At 27.5% G+C, this 27635-nt stretch overlaps 2 protein-coding genes and 1 pseudogene across 7 annotated transcripts; 2 read left to right on the top strand and 1 right to left on the bottom strand.

Moving 5' to 3' along the window:
* The first annotated feature begins 279 nt into the window (after window positions 1–279).
* On the top strand, window positions 280–3214 carry LOC105154866 (high affinity copper uptake protein 1). Of its 5 annotated transcripts, XM_087409368.1 has the most exons (6): window positions 280–1127; window positions 1214–1347; window positions 1417–1476; window positions 1546–1736; window positions 2303–2734; window positions 2981–3214. In XM_087409368.1, the coding sequence occupies exons 1-5, from the start codon at window positions 1122–1124 to the stop codon at window positions 2308–2310; spliced, it is 399 nt and encodes a 132-aa protein (XP_087265494.1). In that variant the 5' UTR covers window positions 280–1121; the 3' UTR covers window positions 2311–2734; window positions 2981–3214. The 5 variants fall into 5 exon arrangements, with proteins under 5 accessions (XP_087265494.1, XP_087265488.1, XP_087265483.1 ...); XM_087409357.1 differs by lacking the exon at window positions 280–1127 and having other exon boundaries at window positions 1159–1347; XM_011070642.2 differs by lacking the exon at window positions 280–1127 and having other exon boundaries at window positions 1162–1347; window positions 2648–2734.
* Window positions 3215–13691: 10477 nt separating this feature from the next.
* Window positions 13692–18524, bottom strand: LOC147911037 (uncharacterized; annotated as a pseudogene).
* A 2874-nt stretch (window positions 18525–21398) lies between these two features.
* On the top strand, window positions 21399–25326 carry LOC105154865 (uncharacterized). Of its 2 annotated transcripts, XM_011070640.2 has the most exons (4): window positions 21399–21512; window positions 21876–22861; window positions 22943–24227; window positions 24469–25326. In XM_011070640.2, exons 1-4 carry the CDS (start codon window positions 21485–21487, stop codon window positions 24660–24662), a joined length of 2493 nt encoding a protein of 830 aa, XP_011068942.1. In that variant the 5' UTR covers window positions 21399–21484; the 3' UTR covers window positions 24663–25326. The 2 variants fall into 2 exon arrangements, with proteins under 2 accessions (XP_011068942.1, XP_011068941.1); XM_011070639.2 differs by having other exon boundaries at window positions 21876–24227.
* Window positions 25327–27635: the final 2309 nt, after the last annotated feature.

Genomic DNA, 27635 nt, shown 5'->3' on the forward strand with positions numbered 1-27635 from the left:
AAATTTAAATTAATTTAGGACTAGCTTTCATAAAAATATTGGTAGCAGCGTTAGGAATTTATAATTAAATCGTTCGAATATATTATTACTAGAATTCAATTGTATATTAAAAAGACAAGATAAAGAACTACGAGTCGAGCACCATTTTATCATATTTTATTAATTAATTTTTAAATTAATGTATATTTTTATTTATTAGTTAAATTGCATGTGTTCGGCAAATCCCTAAGGATTTTTAAAAGTGTAAAATGTTCCAATATACGCAATTTTCATGCAGCTTTTGGCTGTTATTCTAATCTAGGTCTTTATTTAGATTCACTTTATTCACAAAATTCTTTTAGTAGAATTTTTACGATAGTTCTATAGTTGCACATTATTTAATTATCTTAAGTATTAAGTACCTTTCAAATAGAAGTGCTCTTTGTAATGAAACACAGATACTTAGTATCTTCCTTTTTATCTGTTTTCTTTAAGTAACTACACAGCTGGTAACGTCGTATACATTTTAAGGCTCCCGCAAAATGGAGGACAGCTGATATAGAAATATATAATATTTATCTCTTGCTGATATATGAAACTTTTACGATTTCTTCTAAGAGATGATACAATTTTTTTTTTATACAAAAAAGGGATGGCATTGGTTACATAATACGCTATTATTAGACGCCCTATAAAGTAAATAACCTTTTGCGCAATCTTTGTAAAGTGGAATATGATTTGTTAATAATTTTAAAATTATAACTTAATTTTCTTTCTATCTCTATCTTTCTCGATAGATTTTCTTTTTTATTATTATAATTACATATTATTATTTATATGTATGTACTAATAATTTATTAACTAATTTATGAACTGTTTTAAAATTTAATAATGGATATTTGAAATAATTTAATTTTAAATTTAAATAAAAAGAAATAAATAAAATGTTAAAATATCCATTATATCAAATTGGTTTTTCTGATTCTTCAAACTCCTCACGTAAGTATAAGTAGGTATAAGAGATAAGATATCTTTGATAAAGATACAGCTGTATAACAGTTTGAAAACTTATTTGCACGACGATATCATAAAGTTCGTGTTGTCTTTTACGAAAGTATCTAATAGTAATATCTTAAGACAAGATGCAGGTAAGATGCTGATGACATAGCAAATTTTTATCATGCCTTTTTCTCGTAATATTAGCGTAATTATAATAGTCGAACACTTTTTACAGATGTCATTTCATGGCGGCGTTGCGGAAACTATTCTGTTTGAAAAATGGCGCATAAATAACACTCAAGGAATGATTGGTTCCGTAATCGGCGTCATTCTTCTAACTGCATTGTATGAAGGACTAAAATCTTATCGGTGAGTAAATATTTATTAAAACATGAAAAAGATGCAAGCTATCAGTCGAGCCGTAGTTGTACGTTTCAGTGAGTATCTCTTCGCGCGTATGATGTTTCTCAGGAAGAATCAACAGAAGAAATCGAGAAAGTATGTGAACAGTAATTATGATTTCCGTAAAGTGCTCACAATATTTTATTACGTTGTTTATTATTACAGTGCATTGTTGTTTTCCGGAGTGCATTTCTTTCAAACGCTTCTGCACGTAATTCAAGTAGTGCTTGGCTATTTCCTTATGTTTATTTTTATGACATACAACTATTGGCTCTGCATCGCTGTCGGAACTGGAACAGCTCTTGGATATTGGTTGTTCCAATGGGAAAAAGCTAAGAATGAAAATACAGATTGTTGTACGTAAATACATTTTTTAAACATTAAAGTTGTCATTTTTCATCAGCTGTAAAGATCTTTTTTTACTACTAATTATTCCTACTAATTAACCTTTTATCTATCAAATAATCAGTTAGTCATATATATATAATATATATATATAATATATATATATATATATATATTCTTATATATCATAACACTATTATTTTAATATATTATATATATATATAAATATTGTACTATATTGTGCATAGGTATAAGAAAAAACATTTACTAAATTTTAACAAATTCAATTTCTTTGAACAATTTTAACGGAATATTTACTAAATGTAAACACATATTTATTAGATACAAAATCATATTTTCATATTTCTAAATCTTTCTTCTTTTCATATTTATTTACTGTAAGTAAATATTCCGCTAAAAAACTAATCAAAGAAATATTTATTCAAATTAAATAAATTTTTTTCTCAGCAAATTTTGTTAAAAATGAATTATTTATATTCAGATACAAACACAAACACAAGTATCGGATTAATTCCTTAATTTTTGGTACTTCAATCATTTCTTTTTATATTCTTAGATAATTGACGGTTGTCTGGAAGCAATATCTAATCTAATCTAATTTATTAAAGACACATTCATTTTGATAATGATAGTAGGTGTTTATCAGACAAGCAGACGTAAGTCAATTCGTTGAATACTTGTCGAATATTTTGTCACTCGTCGAATAACTTAAGAGCATTTGACATCATGGCGGACAATCTGAGTAACGCAACAATTTGTTGCTCGAAATCCGATAGCAATCAATTTCTATCAGTCCGTCAGATTATTTTTGGATGGAATAGATTCAATTCCATATCCTGGTTGCTGCTATTTGTATTCTTCTGTATTTGGTGCATAACATATTTTTCTGCCTACAAACTAGAACCGGAAGAGGACAATAATCATGGTAATCATCACTACTGAAGTGAAAATGAATCATAGAAAAACAAAATAATTATTATTGAAAAATGTAAGTATTTAAATTACATTGTTATTATTTAATATAAAAATGTATTTGAAATAATTATAATGATATGATAACATAGATTTGATTTTTTCAAACTTCAATTTAAGTTCTAAAATCACTTGTGCACTTGTTATTTTTAATTAATTGTTGTTATAATCTTACAATAAAAATAATCAATGATACGGTTTTCCAATACATTTTATTTAAGAAGGTAATTAATTAATTAATTTAGTCTTTTAATCTGTTTAGATAACTCAACTAAAGTATCAAGGCGGAATTATTGAATATTTACTAATTTAATAAGATTTAATAAATATTGAAAGTTAACAATTTATTAATAATTATATCCTAAATAATAAATGACAGAAATATTTTAAAAATAATTCTTGCAAAAAAACCTTTAATAAAATATGTGGAATTGTGAGTACTCTGTATATTTACAGTTATAGAAAAGATAAAAATAAAACTTTTATTGTTTCTCAATACGTCTATATATATTTTTCTAGTATATTGTATTCTTTAACATCAAAACATATTCTTCAAAGTTTCGAAAAATATATTGATGTAGCATACAGTAATAACTTGTAAAATAATTTTTACATGTAAAATTAAGAAAATAGCCTTACTTATTTTTAAGAAAAAAATGTTAATGTGTTAATCCTCCTAATGCGATTTTATAATCCTTTTAGACATTAAAAATATTTACTGTAACAATAAAGAATGCTTTGTCAAAATTACATTATTCATAGAAGAAATTGCAAATAACATGACAAATAAATATGACCTATAATTTAATGTATTATGAATGGTAGTCGTTCCAACAAAAATAAAATATAATATCACACAAGAAACTTTAATATTAAAAATTTTAAAAAAAATTTCAAAAAGAATAATCTTTAATTAGATTATCTTTCAATTATATTACATTAAATTTTTTTAATGTCAACAGGAAGAAATAATATTTGAAAAAAGTAATAGTTGAAAAGTGAACAAATATTAATTAGACTTTTTACTAGCAATTTTTTATTTTTTTTAAATCATTATTTGAAAAGAGCCTGCAATTCTCGTGTGCGTTTAGAGTGTCCTTTTTATTTTCTGAAAACACAAGAAATTACATTTGGGAATTGTAAGTCTCAAGAGAAATGCTCAATCTATTTGAAGCGTGCACGATCACACCGAAAATAGATGATAATGTGCTTGAAACAAGAAAAAAATATGATGTCATGAAACAATTTATGTGGACTCTGAATTTTTTTTCAATATATAAAAATATTTTAATCATGTTTAATGAATGAATAACAAGAAATAATAATGTTTTGATATTTCTTGCGATATGATATTTAAAATATAAAATTGTTACATTATTTAAAGAGAGAGATATGCTATAAAAAAATTTTATTATTATCCAGAAAAATCCCATTTTTTAAATATATTAATTGTATTTTTATATTAATTATTAATATATTTCATATATATCGTATTAGTTTTTTAATATATATATTAAAAAATATTACATTTTAAGTTTCCTTTTCAGTTCTCTACACATTTTAATTTAAAGTATCTATAACGTATAGAGCGTGTCTAACAATATAAATGTACGGAACATGCATTACTATGCAATTTATACAAAGCATCGTCATGATTGAATGTCTCGAAGCAGACAGAATGATAAAAGATGTTTCTGAATGTACACCAAGGATCGCTGCTCGTTAATCTCTTTTATCGAGCGACATCCGTTGCTTTACATAAATGAATCGATAACTAAAATAGCAAATAAAAAAACGTTTATGACACTTCCGATCAATCTCACGCTTTTATTATTTTCAAAATTATACTCGATATTCAAAAGTTGTATATCTTTTTATTTAGAGACGTACTTTTTTTTTCTGACATTCTCTTTTTTTGCAACCAGTAACCTTGAGCGGCCTTTGTGCATTAAGCTTTTTGAATCCAATAATCCATGCAGATTGCAGCTCAGCAACTTGGATATTTTTCTTTTTTTATTGTGATTTACTCCCCTGCAGTTTCTGTTTGTCTAGTCCTTTTCTGCTCCTATTTGTTTGCAATACGTTCTTATTTTTCGAACGTGCAATATAATAGCAAACGTAGACTGTTATTCACGTATGATCTTTCAATAATACACATATACATGTCAAACTGTTACAGATGATAGACGTTTATCAATAAAATTACCTCCGACTAAAGGATATGAAGGACATATTTGTCCGTCAAATTAACGTTTCCGCCGATATTCGTTTGCATTAAACTTGCACTTAAACTTGTATTGATAGTACTAGCACCTAGATTCTGTTTTTCTAAAAAAAATATTATTAGGTGTTGGAATTAATTCGTAGCGTTTTTTAATGAAAGAATGTTATTTATTTCACATGAGCATTAAAAAATACATTAATGAAAGTACTTCCCATCACTTGTAAAACGCTACGAATTAATTCCAACACCTAATAGAATTGTATTTTTTATATGATTTATATACATTCGTACGTTGTAAGTTTATTATACATTTTTGTAAGAAAATATTTCATAGATTGTTTTGATAATAGTAGTAATACAATTTTTCGAGAGAGAGACATACCCATAAAATGATTAACTGTCGATTAAGATAATGAAGGAATAAGTTAACGATTTAATTATTTTTTCATTTATTTATAATATTTAAATAGATAAGCATGAAGATGCTTATTTATCTAAATATTATAAATAAATAAAAGGTTAACACTATTGCTATGAATATTGACGTCACGTATAAAAAAAAACTTTGTTTTTAATTCCGAAAAATAAAATGTGTTCAACTTGAAAATAAAAGAAAAACATGAATAATAAAAGTTCACAGTTTTCAAATTTGCACAATTTAAAAATAAATGTAAGTATACATTTTTATATAAACTGTATTAAATGTAATTTTAAATTAATTAATGCACTTGATACATATATTATAATAATCTTGAAATATTTTTTGATAAGACATAAGAAAAAAATTTACTAAATTGAATTTGTTATATCTTTCTTTTAATACAGATAAGTTTATTCGATAAAAACTGCGTCATATTTTCTATTTAACTCTAAATATACATTACGTTATATATTACGCAATATTATTTAAACAAAAACGTAACATTTTATGTACTTTTATAGATATATTAGATACAATGTTATTCTGCATAATAGCATAATAGAAACTTGGATATCTTAAAAAGTTTGTTTTTAAATATTTTTTTTTGTTTTATCTGTTATAAAAATATTTTTAGAGAATTTAAAATTTTTGAGAAGATATATAATATGTATTTGCAAGCAAAATATTCTTTATGTCCTTGACATTGAGTCGTTTTCTAAATATAGATTGAAAATATAGACTAGATAGATAATCATGGGGGAATCGTCGTCAAATATCCAGACGCTGCTGAATTACACGCGTGTGCGGCTGATCGATACTGGCGTCGCTAGCTGGTAAACCGTATATTCCTCCTTTACGCATCAACCCCTCGGACGAATCGCGCCCTTCAGTCCCGATTCGCCCTTTAGCTGGAACTACCCTTGGTTAATACATGGTAGACGTATAAAATACTTGCCCTGCTGCTTAAGTTAAAGCATTTTTGTTTAGCTCGTGATAAGTACATAGGCAAGAATACATTGCAGTAAAATATATGATTTTTTTGTATGGATGTTGTTTTACAATAAAATTTCTACGAAATAAATATATATACAATTTATATATAACTTAAATAATGTATATTATTTTTTTATTACGAACATTTACATTATTCTAAAATTTTGTCTTAAAAATACTAATAAATAAAAAAAATACTTATATTTATGTTGTATATTGCTAGAATAATAATATATGTATGTATATATACATATATATATATATGTATATTTATGCGTGTCATTTATGTATATATTTTCTAATCTTATACAATAAATTATAGCACAATATATTATAAAGAATTAAAAATTAAAAATTTGGATTTGAAAGTACAAGATTTTTAAATTTACATGTATTTTCTCTGTGCTTTTTGAAATCATACAAATTTTAATACCATGAAAATTTTATCTTTAAAACCATAAAAATTCAAATAGTGCGATCATATATCAAATAGATAATGAATTCTGCGGTAAAATATTGGAGAGGCAGAAAAGAGAAAAATTCGTTCTCTATGCATCGGGCCGAATTTTCGTGAAACGATTCGTTACTCTCTACAAATTTCCAGACAGATCTGCCTGAATATCAGCAAATGGTAATTGCATTGGTTCCAAGAGACGTATGTGTCTTTGAGTTTTGAGATGGAAAATTTCTGGCCCATGTCCAAATTGGGTTCTCTACGTGTTGCATGTTGTAAAGTAAAATGATATGGGAAGTGCAGAGAGCACTTAGTAAAATATTATATTCCGCATAAATGAAAAGACAGTCTGTATATATAGGATATGTAACACAAATAATTATACATTTGAAAAAACATTTATTAGACTTTGTTTCAAATGCATAATTATATTTGTCATAGTATTAAAGAAATTATTTATGGTTTTTATAATAATAAGAAATTTTTATATTTAGTCATAATTTTTTTTTGTTTGACTCGTAATAAAAATAATTTTTATAAATGAGATTAAATACAGTTTATAAGTTACTGGCTATAATATATATATAGCACTAAATAAAATATGTTAAATAATTCGGTGTAAATCTATTGAAAATTATATTCGTATAATATAACTGAATCACTGAAACAGTAAGTTTGCGATTCTTTTGATAGATGGCAATACGGACTTCTTTTTCACACATTTACATAAAATACAATTTATAAATACAATTTATGCACCACGTATATACATACATACGTCGGTAAAACTTGCGAATTTTTAATTGTAATGATAATGAATGCGCATATTTATGTCAGCTTTCATGGAAACATATGACAGTCAGCTCTACGTGACTTTTTTATTGCATTGATATTTAAACACTAAAACGTTGAATATTATACATATACGTAATAATAATCATTTGCTTCGAAGGAGATGAAAAATATTTAATCAAGCGGATGCTTATAATGAGGTCATCGCAGAAAGATAACTCGGCCATATTCGCAAATGTCGCGCGACGCCTTATTTCTTCCTTGTATATCTTTTGTTATGTATAAATTTTTTCGTAATAAATAGATGCTAATAAATTCAAAGGAACGCTGCGTGTTCGGTATACAAAATTCATTTAAATAGCAATTGCTGGCAGTGAACGTCATTTTATGAAACGTAAAAATAAAATGCACTACCATATATATGTGCAAATCTGGGATGTCCGTCAGGCATGCGCGTTAAAAAACACTTATTCTGCAGATACGATCGGGCGTCACATTTTGCGGCAGCCTTGCGAAATCTGATAAGAAAGTGCGCAAGTTTAACGAACACTTAAACGTAACCTGTTCTTTCCACAACGTTCACTTTTCATACATAATATCACATAATATATGTTATCAATATATTTGTAAGATCTAATTAAGTTACGAAATCGTCTAGTAATATGTGTTCAGTTTGCAAAAGTTGCGTTTTTAAAATTAATTTGATTTCTAATTTTATTATTTTTAAACAAAATTAAGTTTCTAAATTAAATTTTTAGTAAAAAATTTTGATATAAGAGATTATATTATATTTAAATAAAATTAGATTTCATAAATTAAATTTTTAGTAAAAAGTTTGATATAAGAGACGTAATCACAATGCATAAAAATATTGGAGTAACCTACTTTCTTAACTATATTAGATATTTGTTGTATGTATAAACTGTACAAAAGTATTGCGCATAGAAAAATCTTGTAATAAATATCCTTTTAAAATTATTAGTCCTCTCTACGATTTCTTCAATAAATATTGTTTGGCTTGATCAAGGAATTCTGAAAATCCCAAAACCGATTTTTTCGCTTGATAGATCGTTGCGTACTCTCGCGCGTTTGGTCGGCGTGACCTTGGCCTCCGTCAGCATCATATAACGCATGACACATAAGGGCGGGTAATGTCGGACACGCGATCCGGTATGTAAGTATACGCGGGTCGCAAAAGAAAATCGTTGCGACACAATCCACGCGCGTTCCGCGTTACCTCCTTCAGACGCGGGTGAGCACGAAACCGAGTCGAGGATTTATGCTCACCCGGGTGCTCGCAGCATGGCGGCCGCAAATTGCACCAGCTCTTTGCATTCCTCACCGCTGACGTCTTTCTCAACGACGATTTTCGTCACGGGTGTGCGAAGCGATATCAGACACGAACTTTCTACGGCGTCCTAGATCGGCGCAAGCTTGTGCAAGTCGGCCTGAAATTATGTAGGGAATTACGTGGTGCAATGGGCCGCAGTATCAGATCTCAGACCGTCCGTAATTTTCTTCCTGCATTAGTTCTCGACGACGCTTATGCATGGGCGAGAACATTTTGCAGCGCAAGAAACGCGAACTTATTAAACCGAATCGTGACCTCTGCGAGAACTTTGCGCTGCGAAACTTCTTTGTAAGTTATAGATAATATCAAAACTGTACTGTAGAAATTGTAATGCTTGGTTATGCCTTTTAAATGTTTTCTAAAAGTTCGAGCAAAAAAAAATATCATAATTATTACATAAATAAAATTTCTTTGACTTTTATTAAAATACGTTATACGTATTAGGAATAATCTATTTAAATCTCTTATTGAAACTGACATGTATATTTTGAAGGCAATATTATTTAAAAAATTTGTCTTGAACAAATAAAATTATTGATTACTATATAGCTACTTTAAATCATATTCAAATATATGATTATTTTGACAAAATAATTCTTATGATATGAAATAATAGAAGTCAATCAGTATTGCGGAAAATAATCGACAATGAAAATTGATGACTTCAAGTTTGAAGAATGTGAAGAAATATTATCCTCTTTGTTGCTATTAAACAACTAAAGATACAACTATTAACAATATATTTTACTGTTTTACTTAAATTATTTTCTTGTTAAATTCTGTGCTTAATTATCGACAACATTTTAAATTGTTATATGATTTTTGAGTGAAAAATCAGTACGAAGGCATCGCGAAGAATGCTAGAAAATTCAAGAGCTTAAATGTGGTGAAACTTGAAATTCCGTGCCTACGATCTTCGTGGTAGCGTCACTTCCTATCCGCGTGAGCGAGTTCTGACCCATTTTATAAAGAAAGAAGCCAGGTCGAGCCTCTATCGGCTGTCCATCTGGTTGGCGTGTGACCTTTCGCATCCCTTCGTTAGCTTGCGGTGCGCGAATAACGGATAAACGAGGAAACGTTTTGGCTGATAGAGAGAAGCATTTGTATACCATATCCGATATCAAATCACCTTTTTCGAAGATTTATAAGCGGCTCGATTTCTTGTGATAGATATACACATCTATGCGATAAGAGATATTGAATACAAAGTTTATATCTTTGAACTTTCGTGTTTTGTTTTTCTACGACAACATATTCACGAAATATGCTTCTAATGCTATAACTAATAAATAAATTTTAAATTTTATCTGATTTTTAATACATATCAATTATAATTATAATTACCATATAATATAATATAACACGTGCATATTTATATTATATAGCAATTATATCTATGTTCGTTGAGTTATCATAAAAAAGCATTAACATAAAAATTAAGAAAATTTTGTTTCGTAAAATTTATAATAAATATACAAATCTAATATGCTAATAGTAAAAATGTTTCTTAAAATTTATTTGGTTAATTGGTTTGGAAAAGTTAATTGGTTTTGATAAAGTTAAAATATTTATAATCTCTATCAGTATTTAAAAATTAATTTAAAATGTTAAAACATTCTATTTAATCCTAATTAATTAATCAAATTTAAAATAATATTATATATGATATAATAAATATCATTATTATAACATTCAAAAAATTTAAATTAATTAATTAAATTTTTTATTTATTAATTAATTAAAAAATCTTAATTAAATTAGGACTTTTAATCCTAATTTAGAGGTATATATTAATATGTATTAGGTGTTGGAATTAATTCGTAGCGTTTTTAATGAAAGAATGTTATTTATTTCACATGAGCATTAAAAAATACATTAATGAAAGTACTTCCCATCACTTGTAAAACGCTACGAATTAATTCCAACACCTAATAATATACAAAATATTCGGTTGTATAATCGAACAATATAAAACGATTTGAAACCATTTTACATGGCTTTACATCAATTCTAATGCTCACTATCTATATTCCTGTGCCACCCTAATATGATTGATTGACGTTATCTCAGTGTCAATTACATAACTGATTGAATTTCTCTGTTCCTAGTTCCTAACATGTAAAGGTATTCTTGCATCACTTTTGAAATAAATTGACAGCTGTTATGTTCCTCACTATCATTTGAAATCCATATTCAGTTATTCAATTTTGTATATAACATTTTCGCTTAGATAGCTTTCAAAGATTTTGCATTGTAAGTTGGTATAAATAGGATTGGGACGAGGAACAATATTTAAAATAATTTAAAAAAAACGTTATATCTAGAAAAAATAAAAAGTTATATTATTCTAGCGATTAATTAAATTGAAGGAAGATAGTAATCTATCTAAGTAATCGTCAAACAAATATTGTGATATTAGGTGTTGGAATTAATTCGTAGCGTTTTTTAATGAAAGAATGTTATTTATTTCACATGAGCATTAAAAAATACATTAATGAAAGTACTTCCCATCACTTGTAAAACGCTACGAATTAATTCCAACACCTAATAATATCAGCTCGTTCCTGCGATCGTTAGAAATAATTTTCCTTAATCTGATTTCGTATCTGTGTTGCAGGTGGTAATTTCGCTCAGGTTATATAAATGGAGATTGCGCACAAGTATGGAAGAGTATGAAAGATCACGAGGTTGTTCGCAGAATGCTATTCAAATTGTAATGTCAACGATGCATGCAGTACATTGTACGAAATAATATTCTTTCCCTCTTTGGTAGTAGCCTTCGGTATTATTAATTACAACATTTATGAACTGAAAAAAAAGCATTATGTATGCAACATAGAAAGAGCAAGTTAGAATATTTCTTATAACACAATTTTCTTTAACTGATTTCTAACCGGGCGACGAAAGTACTATGCATTGCCCATTAGCAATCTGTAACGAAAACTTGGCCTTCACCAGCAATCTTGAGATCCTTGATAAAAGAATGTAATATAACGACATTGTCTGTACATTGGTGAAATACATAATGTTCCATAATCACATGTAACACTGAGTACGTATTGAATTAATAGTACAACTTGCAAGGAGCAAAAGTTCCGACGTAAACCATGTGTGTGTGTTCATATTAAGATTACCCAATAATTTAATGCTTGGTGACAAACTGTAGATGGATCCATAAATTGAGATTGATGCTTAAGTAAATTACGCGCACCTTGTTTGATGGCAATCTTAAGGGGATCCTAAAGCCGCCTGTATTACTGACTAAACTATAATATGTTTTTTGTATAACAATTTTTACTTTTTTCCTCTTTTATAAATTCAAAAATCTTTTTCCAGGATTAAAGTATACGCATTAATATGAATAAGGTAGAATTTATGTCGAAAACGTCAAAATTTCAAAATTGAGATCTTTACCATTTCTTAGTCCAATATGGCGTTCTAAAGCTGTCATATCGTGATAACATTTGCTTCGTATAAAAGCTGTACAATCTTATCAGTTACAAATGTTTTCGTGTTTTACTAATTTTCATTACAAACTAAGCCTAGTTGATTTAGTTCAGATGTTTACTATCAGTTTAATTTAAGATGTTTACTATTAACTAAAGACAGAAATGTGTGAAGATATCTAGCTCAGTTTGTAATGAGAATTAATGAAAACGTGTGTAGTTCAGAAATAATGTCAGCTAATACGAATGTTTATATAAATACTTTTTGTGTTATTTTTGTGTCCTGAATTTATTTATAAATTTACGCAAACTTATAAAACACCTCATATATTCGACAGAAAATTCGATAATGGTTTAAGTAAAAAGACATAACGGTTTAAGTAAAAAATCTTTATAAATTGGTGTAATATGTTTATTTTAAAGTTTGTAGCAAACTTTTTTATCAATTTATTAAATTGATTAATTAATTATTGATAATCGTTAATGAAGAGAGTTAATAAAAGTTTTTCTTACAATAAACTAGTCACTCTCAGTGATGGCGGAGTTTACTAATTTAGTAAAAGATCTACGTCTGGTCGATTGCCTAAAGGATGTATATATATCTAATAATAGCACGCCTTGACCTCTCTTCTTTTCATTTTATGACGTCACAATCCATAAATACATCGACGACGTCATCGAAAGCTTACTTTAAGCGAGCGTTGATCGTTCAGTAGAAATGCTCATAATGAGTACGGCCGACACGACGTGGCTCGCGTGTCAGCTAGTTGGTCTCCTTATCACGCGTTTGGCGGAATCTTAAATACGCAATATTTCTTTAATCAATCTCTACTGCCGGAAATAGCGTACTTAAATCACACGCTGCCTACATATAATTTCATTTTTTCGTCCCCTCGTATCACGCATAAAAGATCAGATAATCACATTATAGTGTAGAAGGAGATCACTGATACTGTCATACTATTTTGTTTTTGGACAATATTTTTTAAATAGAAGCTAAACTGAAATAAAACTTTAAACATAAATAGAAACCTAAATACAAACTAGAAAGTGTTTTCTATCGGATTATAATGTAGTAATTTTTATAATACTGTTTGCAATTTTGCAATAATTAGCTTTTTCGTAAAATAAGCAAAGTGAAAGTCTAATAAAATGGATTCCAAAACGCAGTAGACAACAATACACATTTATTTCTATTCTTTTCATTTTATATATCTGTATAAAATACCTACAAGTGAATGCATATGAGAATTTCTAGAATCTTTTCACTTTAATATAAAACGTACGTTTTTTTTTTATTTATGTGCATATTTCATGCTGTTTTGCAAAACGCAAACATGCGATGCGATAATTTTTTTTTAAAGGATTTTCTTATAAATACAGAATTGCCTTCAGCTCCGATAGAACTATTCGACACTATAACGCAACACTCTATATAAAGATTAAGTTAATTTTTGATTTATTTTTCAGATAAATATGATTTAGGCTGTACCCCGATTTTATATTTAAAACCGTATTATAAGAGAAATAAGAAAGAGTACAACAGAAATAAAACATATTTAGAAAATTACAAACATATACAACGATGTACAATAATATTATAAAAAATATAGCCACTATTATTTAAATTATGCAGTTTGCAAAAGAAAGTAATAAGAATTTTATTAGGTGTTGGAATTAATTCGTAGCGTTTTACAAGTGATGGGAAGTACTTTCATTAATGTATTTTTTAATGCTCATGTGAAATAAATAACATTCTTTCATTAAAAAACGCTACGAATTAATTCCAACACCTAATATTTTTACATTTGTAGAATTCATTTTTAACTAATTTTATATAGAAATAAGTCACAAATATATAAACTGTGAGTTTTGAATCTAAACAGATCTTCTAAACAGATTATGTTTTTATCGGCATTGATAAAGTGTAATTTTTAATTTCTAAGAAATAAAGAAGTCCGGTATCTCAGGAAACCTATATGTCAATATCAGACTTTTTTCTATATAATTGCAATTAATTAGCAATTAATTACAATGAATTAGCAGTCTATTTAGTCTGGTCATTATAATCCGATTAATAGACTAAAATGTATAAGCAGAATGATATTTTCTATGTTATTTTTTTCTTAAAATATTTTTTAAATTTTAGTTTTTCTATGTATAATACAGATATTGATTGATACAATACAGATATAATACAGATATTAGATTTGATATTATTGATTAGATTAATTAATTTTGATTAGAAATAAGAAATTATTTTTCGAAATTTATTAACTTTTGTCACATATTTTTATTAAAAAAATGTTTGTAAGTAATAACAAATAATATAATTTACTTAATTTTATACAATATTTGTGTCTTTTTCATAAATATTTTTTTAAATTTTCGTAAATCTAAAATAATTTATTAGAGAGTGTAAAAGATGTGATTTAAAAAAGTCCTCTGAATACGACATTAGTTGCACCACCTGGAAAAAAGCATAATTTAATCAGTTTGTTATTCTAGTTGCCCTGAATAGTGATAAAATGGAAAGAGGTGGACAGAAATAGATTTTATTAATCAAAAATCGTTGCTTGGAAAGTGAGAGCTATTTCTATCGTTATCGATTTTTACGTGATAGAATTTATGGCAATAATTAAACTTATTTCGGAGATTATGTGTTAGAAAAATAGCAATTCGACAGAGCACTGCTTTTCACGCTTTTTATTAGTATCGGTAAAAAATCTATTCTAGATGGACCATGTGTCGTTGTAGGCATATCGATGCTAATCGCAAAAATTACAATATAGCTTTCGAATAGATCTGTTGTGCGAATGCGCGGCTCGTAATACTGCAAGCACATTATTCTGCTACATAAAAGATTTTTATGCGCTTGCGAGAAAGGTTCTCGTTATTGTATATTGCTTTAATGTAGACGGAAATAAAATGCAGTGAAAAAATTTTCTATTAACCGATACTTAACCGAGTCAAGGTTACTTACCGTTCAAAAAAAATTGTGAACTTTGCGGATGTTTTACACAAACACCATTCGATGTCATGTAGCCCCAAATGCATGCGCGTTTCTGCAAACTACTCTGTTTTGATTCCAGCTTTCATAACATTCTCTTAAATTCATGCAAGTTTCACCGAGGACTGCAAAAATATGTCAATGTCTTAATAAATAATTTTTACAAAGAAGTTAATTCAACAAATTATTCTTACATTTCCTCTTGAAACAGTTTCCGAATCTGTAATAGTCTTCTTTGCTTATTACAGTTACAAACTTTATTTTCTGCTAATTCCACTTTCTTGTTAATTCCATTATGTCTGCGGTATCATTGCTCTGTTCATTATTCACACAAATAGCGCCCGTAATGACGGAACATTGAATATCCAGTAAACACGGCTTGCTAAACAATGATACTAGAAATATATATGTTAGAATGTTCAAATGTTGAAGATACCGTTATTAATAATATAAATATGAAAATTCCAGTTAGCAATATTTTCTTTATGAGACTAAACTATTATAAATGATTATCTGGCATGCATGAATCAATAGACACAGACACATAATTTAGTTTACATAAACAATTCTTTGAAATACACATGGAATTCATCGGTGCACAATCCTCGTTATCAGTACAGTCAACATTGATACCTAAAATTTGATTATTGCATCATGCATTACATTATTTTGTTATTTTTAATGATTATAAAATGTAGTTACGCATTAATTATTTACGTATTATATCATTCCTTCCAAGATTTGTAATTTATTCAGAAATATAAAATACATATATAGAAATATAATACATAATTATATGATACATATATTATATATGTATTATATATATATATATATATAAAATAAAGAATTATTTAAAAAAAAAATTAATAGAATTGATAAAAAAGATATTACCTGCTAAACATTGCTTATATGATTCATAATGGTTCTCAGCATACTCCTTTTTGATTGGAAGAGGGCACTGCACAATCGCTGTTTATTTCGCAAACTCCTCCAAGATCTAAGATTTAGTCAAAGATTTTGTCAAAAGCTACCTAATGAAATTTATTAAGAAGCAATAAAATAATAATCATTCACCTGTTGATCTTATACAACTCATTTTGTCTTTGCTCAAGCGTGTACCATCAGGACAGCCGTATGTAACGTTACATGTTAAATTGCTTTTAAAATCTTTCACATAACAATCTCGATTTTGTTTACAAGTTTGGCCGATCCCTGTATTTCCCTAACAAAACAGTTCACTCTCCACTAATGAGAAACATTTTAATTTCATACACATTTATTATTATTGCATACAGCATCTGGACCAAAGATATAATATTGTTCGTCCAGGTGGCAATTTCCCATATACTCTCTAATCTCTGAATAAGATAATATTAAATATCAATTTAATGCGAATAGAAATTTTTGTATATATACATGTTTATTTATTTTATATTAATTCTACAACACAAAAAGAAAATTTTATCAAAATTGTATGTAGTTTAACTCTTAATTAAAGTTACTTACTATCAAGATTCGCGATTATTTTTAGATGCAACCATGCCTTTCGAACAACTCCATCTTCCTTCACGACAAATGGATTTCTGGATGTAGCTGACATTGTCATTTTGACAGGACTCCCCAAGTTCTGTCGACATAAATGCTCGAATATCATCATCTGCAAAATAGTGTCTGCGACGTTAATATTATCTGGGATACATTCGGTGTCTGTGTCAGATGCGAAATATGCACGGTCGCAACGGCATGTTTCAGCAGGATCGCATATGACATTTTGCACTACTTTTCCTCGTCAGTCATACAATTACTGCCTATTCGTGTTCCTGATAGAAATATACACATGTATAGAGACACTTTCAGTTTTATCAATATATTATTAGGATTTTTAAATATTTTATATTTAAATTATTGTACATTTTGTTACAATTTTTACATACTGACCATTATCCAAAAATTTTTTTGTTAATATAACGTCAGACGAAAGTTCAACAGCTTTATTGGCATATTTTATAGCACATATGAAATTATTACACGTTGCGTTGTCGAAAGAACAATCGATATCAATTGTGCATTCATCGCCGACGGCTACGCAAATAATATTATATATTACACAACATAATATTTCAATGTTATATTATAATGCTATATTCAGCCTGTGTATTGTAAATATGATTTTTACCTTTTCCTCTCTTCGAATGCGATATTCGCTGATAAAAATCATGACTACATTTGCAAATTTCTTCATCGCAAATACTTGTTTCGAAATCGGCATTAACATAGTAGTCAACGTTTTGCTTGCATTTTTTTGTTTTCTATCTTTAACATTAAAAAAGTAGAATAAAAAGTTGCTCACCGATGTATTGATTACATGCAGTATTATCTACCATGTAGATAATAGTAACTAGGACCACATACACAGACATTTTCTATACATTTAGTACTTAGAAGATAAGCCGAACACTGCACTGTTTCCTCGCATGTATCATATAATCTCGATGCAATTGTGAAACGTAGCGATAATTTCACATAATAATTTGTTCACATAAAATTAAATACGATAAATTAAGTATTGAAAAATAATAAAGTTTTGATGAAACGGTGTTAACTTTAACGCAAGCTGTCATATCGTACCTTAAAAATATATTTAAGCGCACACTGGCATAATTGGTTACTACACACACTGTTTTTTGCTGTGCAATAATTATTAGAGCTGCATTTCCATTCATTAATCCACATTAAATTATTTGTGTTGTTGATATTTTCTTTTGATAAAATATCAATGTTAAATGTGAAACATTTCATTTTCTGTTTTAATAATAAATAATTTTTATCTCATACTTAACATAATTTAACATATATAATTTATTATACGTATATTAAACCGTTTAAGACGTTAAACATAAGATTACAATTTATTACATAGTATGTTTACATAAAATATACTAATATAAAAAAAACGCTTACACAGTTATTTTATAGGACTTTTGTGAACGTAATAATATTATATATCGAATTTATTATTATAATACAAATCTTGTATATATTACTTACTATTGCAGATGAAAAAATGTAAATACAAGAAAATATATATATATACTTGCTGAATTTGTCTCATCTTTAGAAATTGTGTATATTATTGAAATGTCTTCAATAATGAAATTTAATCAGGCTGATTTCTTTTATCAAATCTGAGAGCAGTCTGTCCCTAAATGAAATATAAAAGGCATTTTCAATCTTGTAAATTTTATAAGAAGAATTTTATAAGAATTTATTATAAGAAGATAATAATTACTGATATCTTTTTTTTTTTATATATTGTAATTTAAATATTTTTAGAAAATTTTGTTTAGTTATTTTTGTATATTTTTTTTATGAAGCTTACCTTATTTTATTCTTGTAGCTACTTCTAAAATAATTATGAAAATTTATCTTTATCTTTGCTTTTGTGTATACGTTTATGTATTGTACAATTACACTGATATGTGTATTATATAGTATTAAAAAATATTCAAGTTTATTTTTCTTGTATACATTATATCTCTTTTCATATTTGTTCCTTTTTAGAATAAGACATTTTATACTTGGTTCTTTGGAATATATGATCAGCACTGTATCATGATATCATTTCGATTGGAATCTGTTATCAAGAAAATAATCTTTGAAGTGATGTATGTTATTTGAAATATATCGACATAACATAAGACAGAAGTGATATAAAATACACAAAATATTAAAAAACATGGAAACATTTATGAATTTGAATGCTCTAAATCAATAATGCAAAATTATTGTATTCTTCATTATGTTTGATTAATTCTGATAAATTTATTCTCTTATAGAATAAAAAATTAATATAATTATAAAATTAAAAATTAATATAATTTTGTGAGAATTTGTTAATATACGTACAAGTTTATTTTACATTGTTTTTGTAACATAAGACTAAGAAATTAACTTATTAAAAAAATTAATTTAACTTATTTAAGGAATAAAATTGTATGCGATTTAGGGCTCCTTGTTAAAATCACTTACTACTAAGATATTTGTGATTATTTTCAGATACAACCGTGCCTTTCGTACAACTTTGTCTTCCTTCATAATAAATGAATTTCTGAATATAGCTGACACCGTTATTTTAAAAGGACTTTCCAAATTCTATCAATATAAATGTCTCAATATCATTACTTGCAAAATTGTGCCACATTAATATTATCTGGGATACATTCGGTGTTGGATGCGAAATATGCATCGTCACAACGACATTATTCTAGTAATTTAGTAGGACGGCATATGGTATTTCCCACTACTCTGCAGTCCTCGTTGGTCGTATAAATTATGTAGTGCTTATCCAAGTTCTTTAAAATCACATGTACGAGTGAGATATACTTATGGTTTCATTAAGGCTTTTTATTACGCATTTATTTATTAGTATTAATTGTTACAGTAATTTATAATTTATATTAACTTTCTTTTAAGATTTTTTTGAATAATACGATATCAAACAAAAATCCAAAGATTTTATCAATTTCAGATATTACAGCAACACATATGAATTTATTATGTGTCATTGCTGAAAGTATCTACATTCAATAATATAATACTATACTAATGTAACTACGCAAATAATATAATTAAATATCATTTTATCAAATTTCAATGTCATAAATATAAAATTTACAAATATATAATGCTTAGAAATAAGACTTAAAGTAACACAATAACTTATAAAATATATTTACATAATTTTATTAGGGAATAAAAATTATATATATATATATTAGGTGTTGGAATTAATTCGTAGCGTTTTACAAGTGATGGGAAGTACTTTCATTAATGTATTTTTTAATGCTCATGTGAAATAAATAACATTCTTTCATTAAAAACGCTACGAATTAATTCCAACACCTAATATATATATATATATATATATATATATATATATATATAATTTTTATTCCCTAATAAAATTATATAAAGTTCACTTATTTTTTTATCAGACCTCGTATACACAACACATATACAAAAAATTTTTATTTTTCATGTTTCCGCCCTAGGAAAAAAGTTATATGATTAATATTTTGATTTGCAAACATGTAGAAACAAATTTTCAGATTTGTCTTCTATTTTCTTTAAGTAAATATGATTACTAGATAATCAAAAGACATCAAGCTGAGCAAAGAATATAAGAGCTAAACACTTATATTTTGCTATACTCTATTCTTTATTATCTCTCTACACTTATGTGTCATCAAACCTTTTGCAATTTCTGTAGTAATCATTTTATGTGGATAAATCATCAATATAATAGCACAATCATATATCATTTTATAATATATGATTGCGTTACTTATTACGTTGACAAATCTAACAGTAATTTCAACTAACAGTAATTTCATTAATAGTAAACAAACTGAAATTATAATACAGTAATATAATATAAAGGTATATAATAGAGTGATTGTGTGCAAATTACTCCCACCACACTTTCTATTTTTTTAACTTCTATGACGTCTCCATGTGATGTAAATACCAGAATTACTCTGTATTGTAAAATAATGTGATGATATATTATGAAAATAACTGCAATTGTTGAATTCAATTGAATTAATAACAAATTTTAAACAATAGCAATAAAAAAATTAGCAAAAAATATAATACGCAATTAATTTAATGTATACAGTTACACATTTATTTGTACAAAATTTTTTGTTTTCAATTTTTGGTTTGCAAAATCAATTTTCATAAATGCAATTGATTCGATCTATTTTTCTTTGAATTTTTCATAGCCTTCATATAGAAAATTTATTTCAAAATTGTATAACTATATAATATATATATTTTTTAGTGAGGTGAGTTTCCGTTGACAACAAGACGTAGCCATCAGCTTTGTTGACCCGGGAAAGATAATTGATGACCCGATGAGCATCTTCCTCATACCTAAAAATGTAGAAGAGGATAGCTTTTATCTCGACCTTCTGCTATTTTACCAGGTCAAGATTAGTTGGTATTTCTGCGTTGAACATTTAACGATGTCATTTCTCCGAGAAACATTCAGTTTACGATTATTCGCTCAACATGAAGCAGCAGTGGAGCATTAGTGAAAGTGAGCAATATTATTCGCGTCATTATGTTAAATGTAAAAGAGTGATAATTACTCATATAGTAATTATTGAAAATTTATTAAAACATTGATTAAAAGTTTACGGTCTTTATACGATAATATATTTTTATTTTATTATTTTCTTACATACAAATCTTCTTACATATAAAATAATTATTTGTTGTAATGTGAAAAATTGTTGTGTACAACATGGATTTTTACGTATAACACACTTATTTAATTTAAATAAACACATTTAATTTTTTCATTTAGTAGCCGAGTCTTTAAATAAATATGTTTATTAATATAAACATAATTATTTTGTAAATAAAATGTCTAAATAAATATAAATTTAAATTTGTACAGATAATATAGAACTTTTGGAGGAAGGATTGTATCAGGAGAAGCAAAAATGTATAAAAAAGATTATATTTAAAACCAACTGTTGCACGCGATTCATACTTTATCTCAAACTGATATTGTTATTAGAAGTGATATTATTTTTCGGATGGGGATGTTACATGATCTCACAGACTTATCTTCCCAAAGTAATAAAAAATGAAGCTTCTTGTATCACTCTAGAGAAATATCCACCAGTAACTGAATCACTGTCTGAAATACAAGAGTCACGTCCAATTGCAGAAATACCAGCAATATTTGTTAAGTCTGAGATTATAGATAAGATAAATAATCTTTTAGAAGGCACAGAATTTACAAGAGATCAAAATTTAATGCAAAATGAGGCAATTGTATCCGATGCAACTAGTATGGTGCAAACAAATTTTCAAAATTCTGATAACGTACAACGTGACAACATAGTACAAATATATGATGTAAATAGATTATTAGCGACACTATTGTCCGGAAGTTTAGTACACAATGAAAAGTTTATGAAGAACTCTATACCAAGAAAAATAGAAGAAAAATTTTCTTCTATTGAATTCACTGATGAAGACATTAATACTTACAAGAAAAACAACTTTCTTCATCATATACAATTTCTTCAGAAACTGCGAGATACAAGTAAAATAAAAGTAGTTAATGATTTAGAAAAATTCAAAAGCATAAATGATTTCATTAAAGATGCTGATTATTTGATATTAAAAAGTCAAGAAAATTATGCATTAAATGCACCGAACAATCTCGAAAGTTTAGAATTTAATGTTGCACTGACCTCAAATCTTGAAAACTCTGTTGATAATGCAATCGGATATGCAGATTTAACTTTGCGAGATCTGAAATTTTCCGATTTAATCGGAGATGCGGTGCAAGATAATAATAATGAGGACAGTACTTTATCTGATGAGACCAACGAACAAGCAAAACGTTTAGAACCTATAGATTTAGATTTGGTTACGTATCCATTTTACGAATTTCACAAGTCTTCTGATATACCAATAAAAGACTCAACTGAAGATTCCTTTACTTTTCAGCCTATATTAGAAGAAGAAATTTCGAAACAAGTTAAAAATAGGTCAAGTGATGATGTTGATAAAAGAAATGAAGATATACATGACACAAATGATAGCGATATGATGTCAACATCTACGTTCGAAAACCAAGATTATTTAGATACGTCGATGATTATGCAAAGTACAGGAGAGCAACATTCGTCAGAGGATATAGAAAAAATAACAGAAAAGATATATGATGAATCAATGCAACCGACATTGCAAGATAGTGTAGAATTCTCGACATCAAATGTTGATAAATTTCAATGGTTTAATGTACCTCCTCGTTTTGCAGATCTTGAATGGAAAGATGTATCAAAATCAGACGAAGTAAGTTCATTATTCTGGGACACGTACAAGGAAGATGTGGATGATGTTATTCCAGAAAGTCAGTGCGAGATGACAATTAAAATGGGCATTCTCAAAGTGAAATGTCCCACTATTAAGTTTGATGAAGAATGGAATTTTACTTCTTCCGAAATACCTCCAACTGATATTCCGAAAGTCACTGATTTTGGAGATATTTTTGATGCTTTTTTACGTACCCAATGTGATGAAGATGTAAATGAGCAATTGAAGAATGAAAATATTGCTAATGAAAATTTTAATAAGCCGGTTACAACGTTGCAGGATAGTAGATCTAAAATAATCAATTTAATTGAATTACAAGAAAGTACTACAAATGCAAATGACGCGTCAATGAATTTATTTGATGAGGCATTTATAGATCCTTCTGAAAGTGGAAATAGCGATGAAAATTTTGCATTTTATTATTTCCCATTTTACGATTCAAATAAAGAAGAAGCAAAACACATCACAAGAGCTTCTTCTATTTCTAAATTCAGTTCCAATACCGTCGATTCAAACAAGGAACGAAATTTATTTTTTGATGTTTTTGACACACATCAACAAGAACAATTGAAAATCAATAAACAGCAAGATTATTCAGTTTCTGATAATAGTGAAACTTTTTTGAAAATTTTGAAACATTTTTATAATTTGGAAAAGAATCTAACTTCTCTATTTAAAAATGAAATATCAAATATTATAGTGCGATATTTACCAAAAAGTTCTTATGAGAATAATTACCGGAATGATATTTGTAGTATTATTCGTTATATGCGTTCCATATCTCAACATTCATGGTATGAACAATATGCTTTAAGGAAATTCTTAGAATATTTACAAAATCTCGACTATTCACACATTACGGAAGATTATTATCATCGAAAGAAACGAATGACTGATGATTTAGCATGGCAAGAAGGTATGTCAACTATTACATTTAAAAAGTAAATTACTTAAAGAGTATTATTTGTCAAATTGCTTTGACAAATTATATTTTATTTTATATAGTTATTAGTTCTTATATATCTTTTGAGCCAGTAGTTACGTAAAAGAAATACATTTGATTCTTCATTTGACATTTTTATAGTAAATATAAATTAATGTAATGTAATTCGAGATATATCTGTTATTAATGTATTTAAAATAACATTACATTACAGATGAAATATCAAATACGTTAGAAGAAGACAATAATGACTTATTAGAAATATTGAAAAAAATTTTCCAGAAAATGGAAATTCTTACTCTCTGTATTGATAGACTTCATGAACGATATCTTATTCACAATAAACTTGATGATGATTACGTTTCAAGTGAATTTCCGATAGAAACTGAAGAACATCGCAAATCGTAGATTCGAGAATTATATAGAAAAAGTAAATTGACAAAATGTACAAGTTTCTCCTATTTTTTTGTATGATATACGTATTTCTTTCTTTCTGCTTGTTTGTTAATTCAATACTTTATATAAATGATAAATAAATAATTTGTAAAAATATTATAAAATTTATTTGTACTAATTATTACATAGAAACTATTATTGCAAAAATTACTGTTGCTACAATTAATGTGAATATACGGCGTTTATATATAAAACACAATTCAATTGTTTTTCTATCGCAATGCGTTGCATACTTAATACGCAATGTGCTCACGAAATTTGTTCGTAAAATCTGATATTAGATATTTGACAAAAGCATGCTATAAAATAATTAGTGCATTGCTCGTATGCATAAGCCTTGAATTTATTCATGCTAATTTCTTACGATTTATACGTAGTTGCGTTAATGCGATAACGCCTCCATGCGTTGACCGAATGACGATTGCAATTGGTTGTTTGGTGATTATGGAATTGAAAAAGTAGGTCAGACTCATATATATTTAAAATAAGTTCTTGATTATACTGAAAGTGCACAATCTTTCCTCTCTTTCATATTTTTTCCACTTTAAAATCAATTTTAAATTGACGTTGTATTTACTCCTACAAGTAATGTTTTAAATAAAGCAATAAAATTTAATTAATTATTTATTAATTATTTATTAATTTAATCATACTATATTTAGCAATATGTTTAGTTTATTTCGTATTGGTAGTTAAGGCATCAGTGCTGTCAGTCATTAAAAGCATATGGAATAACATATTTTGCAAATTGCACTGTGTATTGCACAAAAAAAATTGATAATTCATTCAGCAATTTCAATATCCAAACTGATTGAAAATGGAACGCTGCAAAAATCGTAAAATATTTAAAGTTACTTAAATGAAATTTTAAATAAAATGTAAACGAATAATAATCTTTATTCCCTGATATAAAAAATACAATTATAATAAATTTGGCTATTGGGGATTAACACTGTACTATGTGCGCAATAAAAATTTCAACATTATTAAATTATATCTTACATATTTAATTACTAATTTGTATACATGTTTCAGCTAATTTTTTAGCCATCTTCAGTACATACAGATGACTCCATGTAATTAAATAAGCGATGAGCATAAGACGTATAAAACTACGGCATCTGTTTTTCATTATTTTAGTATTCGCAATGTTTCTATGTGAGGTGGTATAAATAAAATATACCTGCTGATCTTATCAAGATTGTTGTTGAGTTGCGCTTCTTTATTAATGTCAGCACTCAGCCAATCACGTGCTTAATCGCGCGGTGACCTTACACCTTACAGTTTCGTGAAACATGCAAGATCGACCACGACAGTTCGATCAGTATTTCGATCGCCGGACGAGCATTCCAGCAAATTGCCTTGTAAATCACGTCTTGCACGCCTCTTGTTAAATTTATGAATCACACGCGAGCCTTCGTGATCGACGATCGATGGAGAGTTTTCCTCGTCGAAACAAAAGGCGACGCGATTGTTGTAAATAAAATTGGCACGACAATCCGACACGCGCTTTCTTACTGCTATAAACAGTACAAACGTTGCAAGACAAGGTGCGATGCACTTGGCGTGCAGGTGGATACGTTTCTATGACTGTCCTACAAAATACTGGCAACACGACGATAAATTTTCAGTCGCTTTCGTGCACAAGCTGCCGGATGCGCCTCCTTTGTAACTTGCGTAGTTAACATTTCGAGCTTGATGGAAGTTTTCGAGCTTCGACGAAGAAGCAATGTCGCGATGCCGAGCACGTGATAACAGAAGAAATAACAGAAGAAACAAGAAAATTTCTTATAAGAATTGTGAGAGAAAGCCTTGATATTTAAACGTAATTTTGTAGGAAAAATACAGTACAATTTTCAGATATACATATATACTTTGTATAGCCACATTACTTTTAAAGATCACTAAAAAAATAAGTAAGATTATAGTTATATATATTTTTATACTTCTATTACATGTTGTTAAATATATCATGATAATACATATTTTTATTATGATACTAAAGTGTCTTACAGTAAGTTGTTTTTAATCTAATCGATATTTAAAAGCAATTATACAAATAATGAAGGAAAAACGATAAAAATTATTAATTAGAAATATGTTAAGAAGGACTATGAATCATAAGAATAAAACTAAAATATAAATACTAAGCAAAATATATTAATAGGCGCAAAATACAACAAATTAAAAGAAACGGCGTTTCGACTCCAATTAGGTCATTCTCAATATTAAATATGTAATATCTTTCAATAAAATATTTGTATAAACATATTTAAAATATCAACGACTTAATATTAAAAGTTAATAACAAGAGATATAGACTTCTATTTGATGTAAAAAATGATATAATTGCATCCTGTGGTTATCGCATTCTGTTATACGCACATTGACAATGGTAGAAATTGTAAATATGTATGTCTCTTGAATATACAACAAGATATTATTTAATATCAATGCGATAACCACAGGATGCAATTATATCACGATTTTTTACATAAAATATGAGAAGTCTGTGAAAAGAAAAGTATCAAAGTTATTAAAAATATAATTGCATAATAATTATTCTCTGACGATTATGATCAAAGAGGATTGGATAGAGCGTATATGTATTTCGAATAAAATCACCTGCTGAAGGAATCAACTCGAATTGGACAATAAGTTATTGAAAATCCTTGATATAAAAATTGGCAGTATAAAATGTAAATTAAAAAAAAAAGGCAAGACCGTATAGGTCACAGATTCCAAGAAATTTGATATCATAGTGCATGGTAAAAGTTCTTGAACGATTATCTGATAACTTTTTAAAACTCTTAAAACTCTTACTATCACTAAAACTATTATTTTTGTTTCAAACATTTTTTAGATAAATCAATACTTTTTGAGATATTAGCTGTTTGAGAACTTTTACTATGCACTATGATACTA

The sequence above is a fragment of the Acromyrmex echinatior genome, chromosome 1 (genome assembly GCF_024713525.1).
Source record: "Acromyrmex echinatior isolate Ae372 chromosome 1, ASM2471352v2, whole genome shotgun sequence".
In the NCBI taxonomy this organism is placed as follows: Eukaryota; Metazoa; Arthropoda; class Insecta; order Hymenoptera; family Formicidae; genus Acromyrmex; species Acromyrmex echinatior.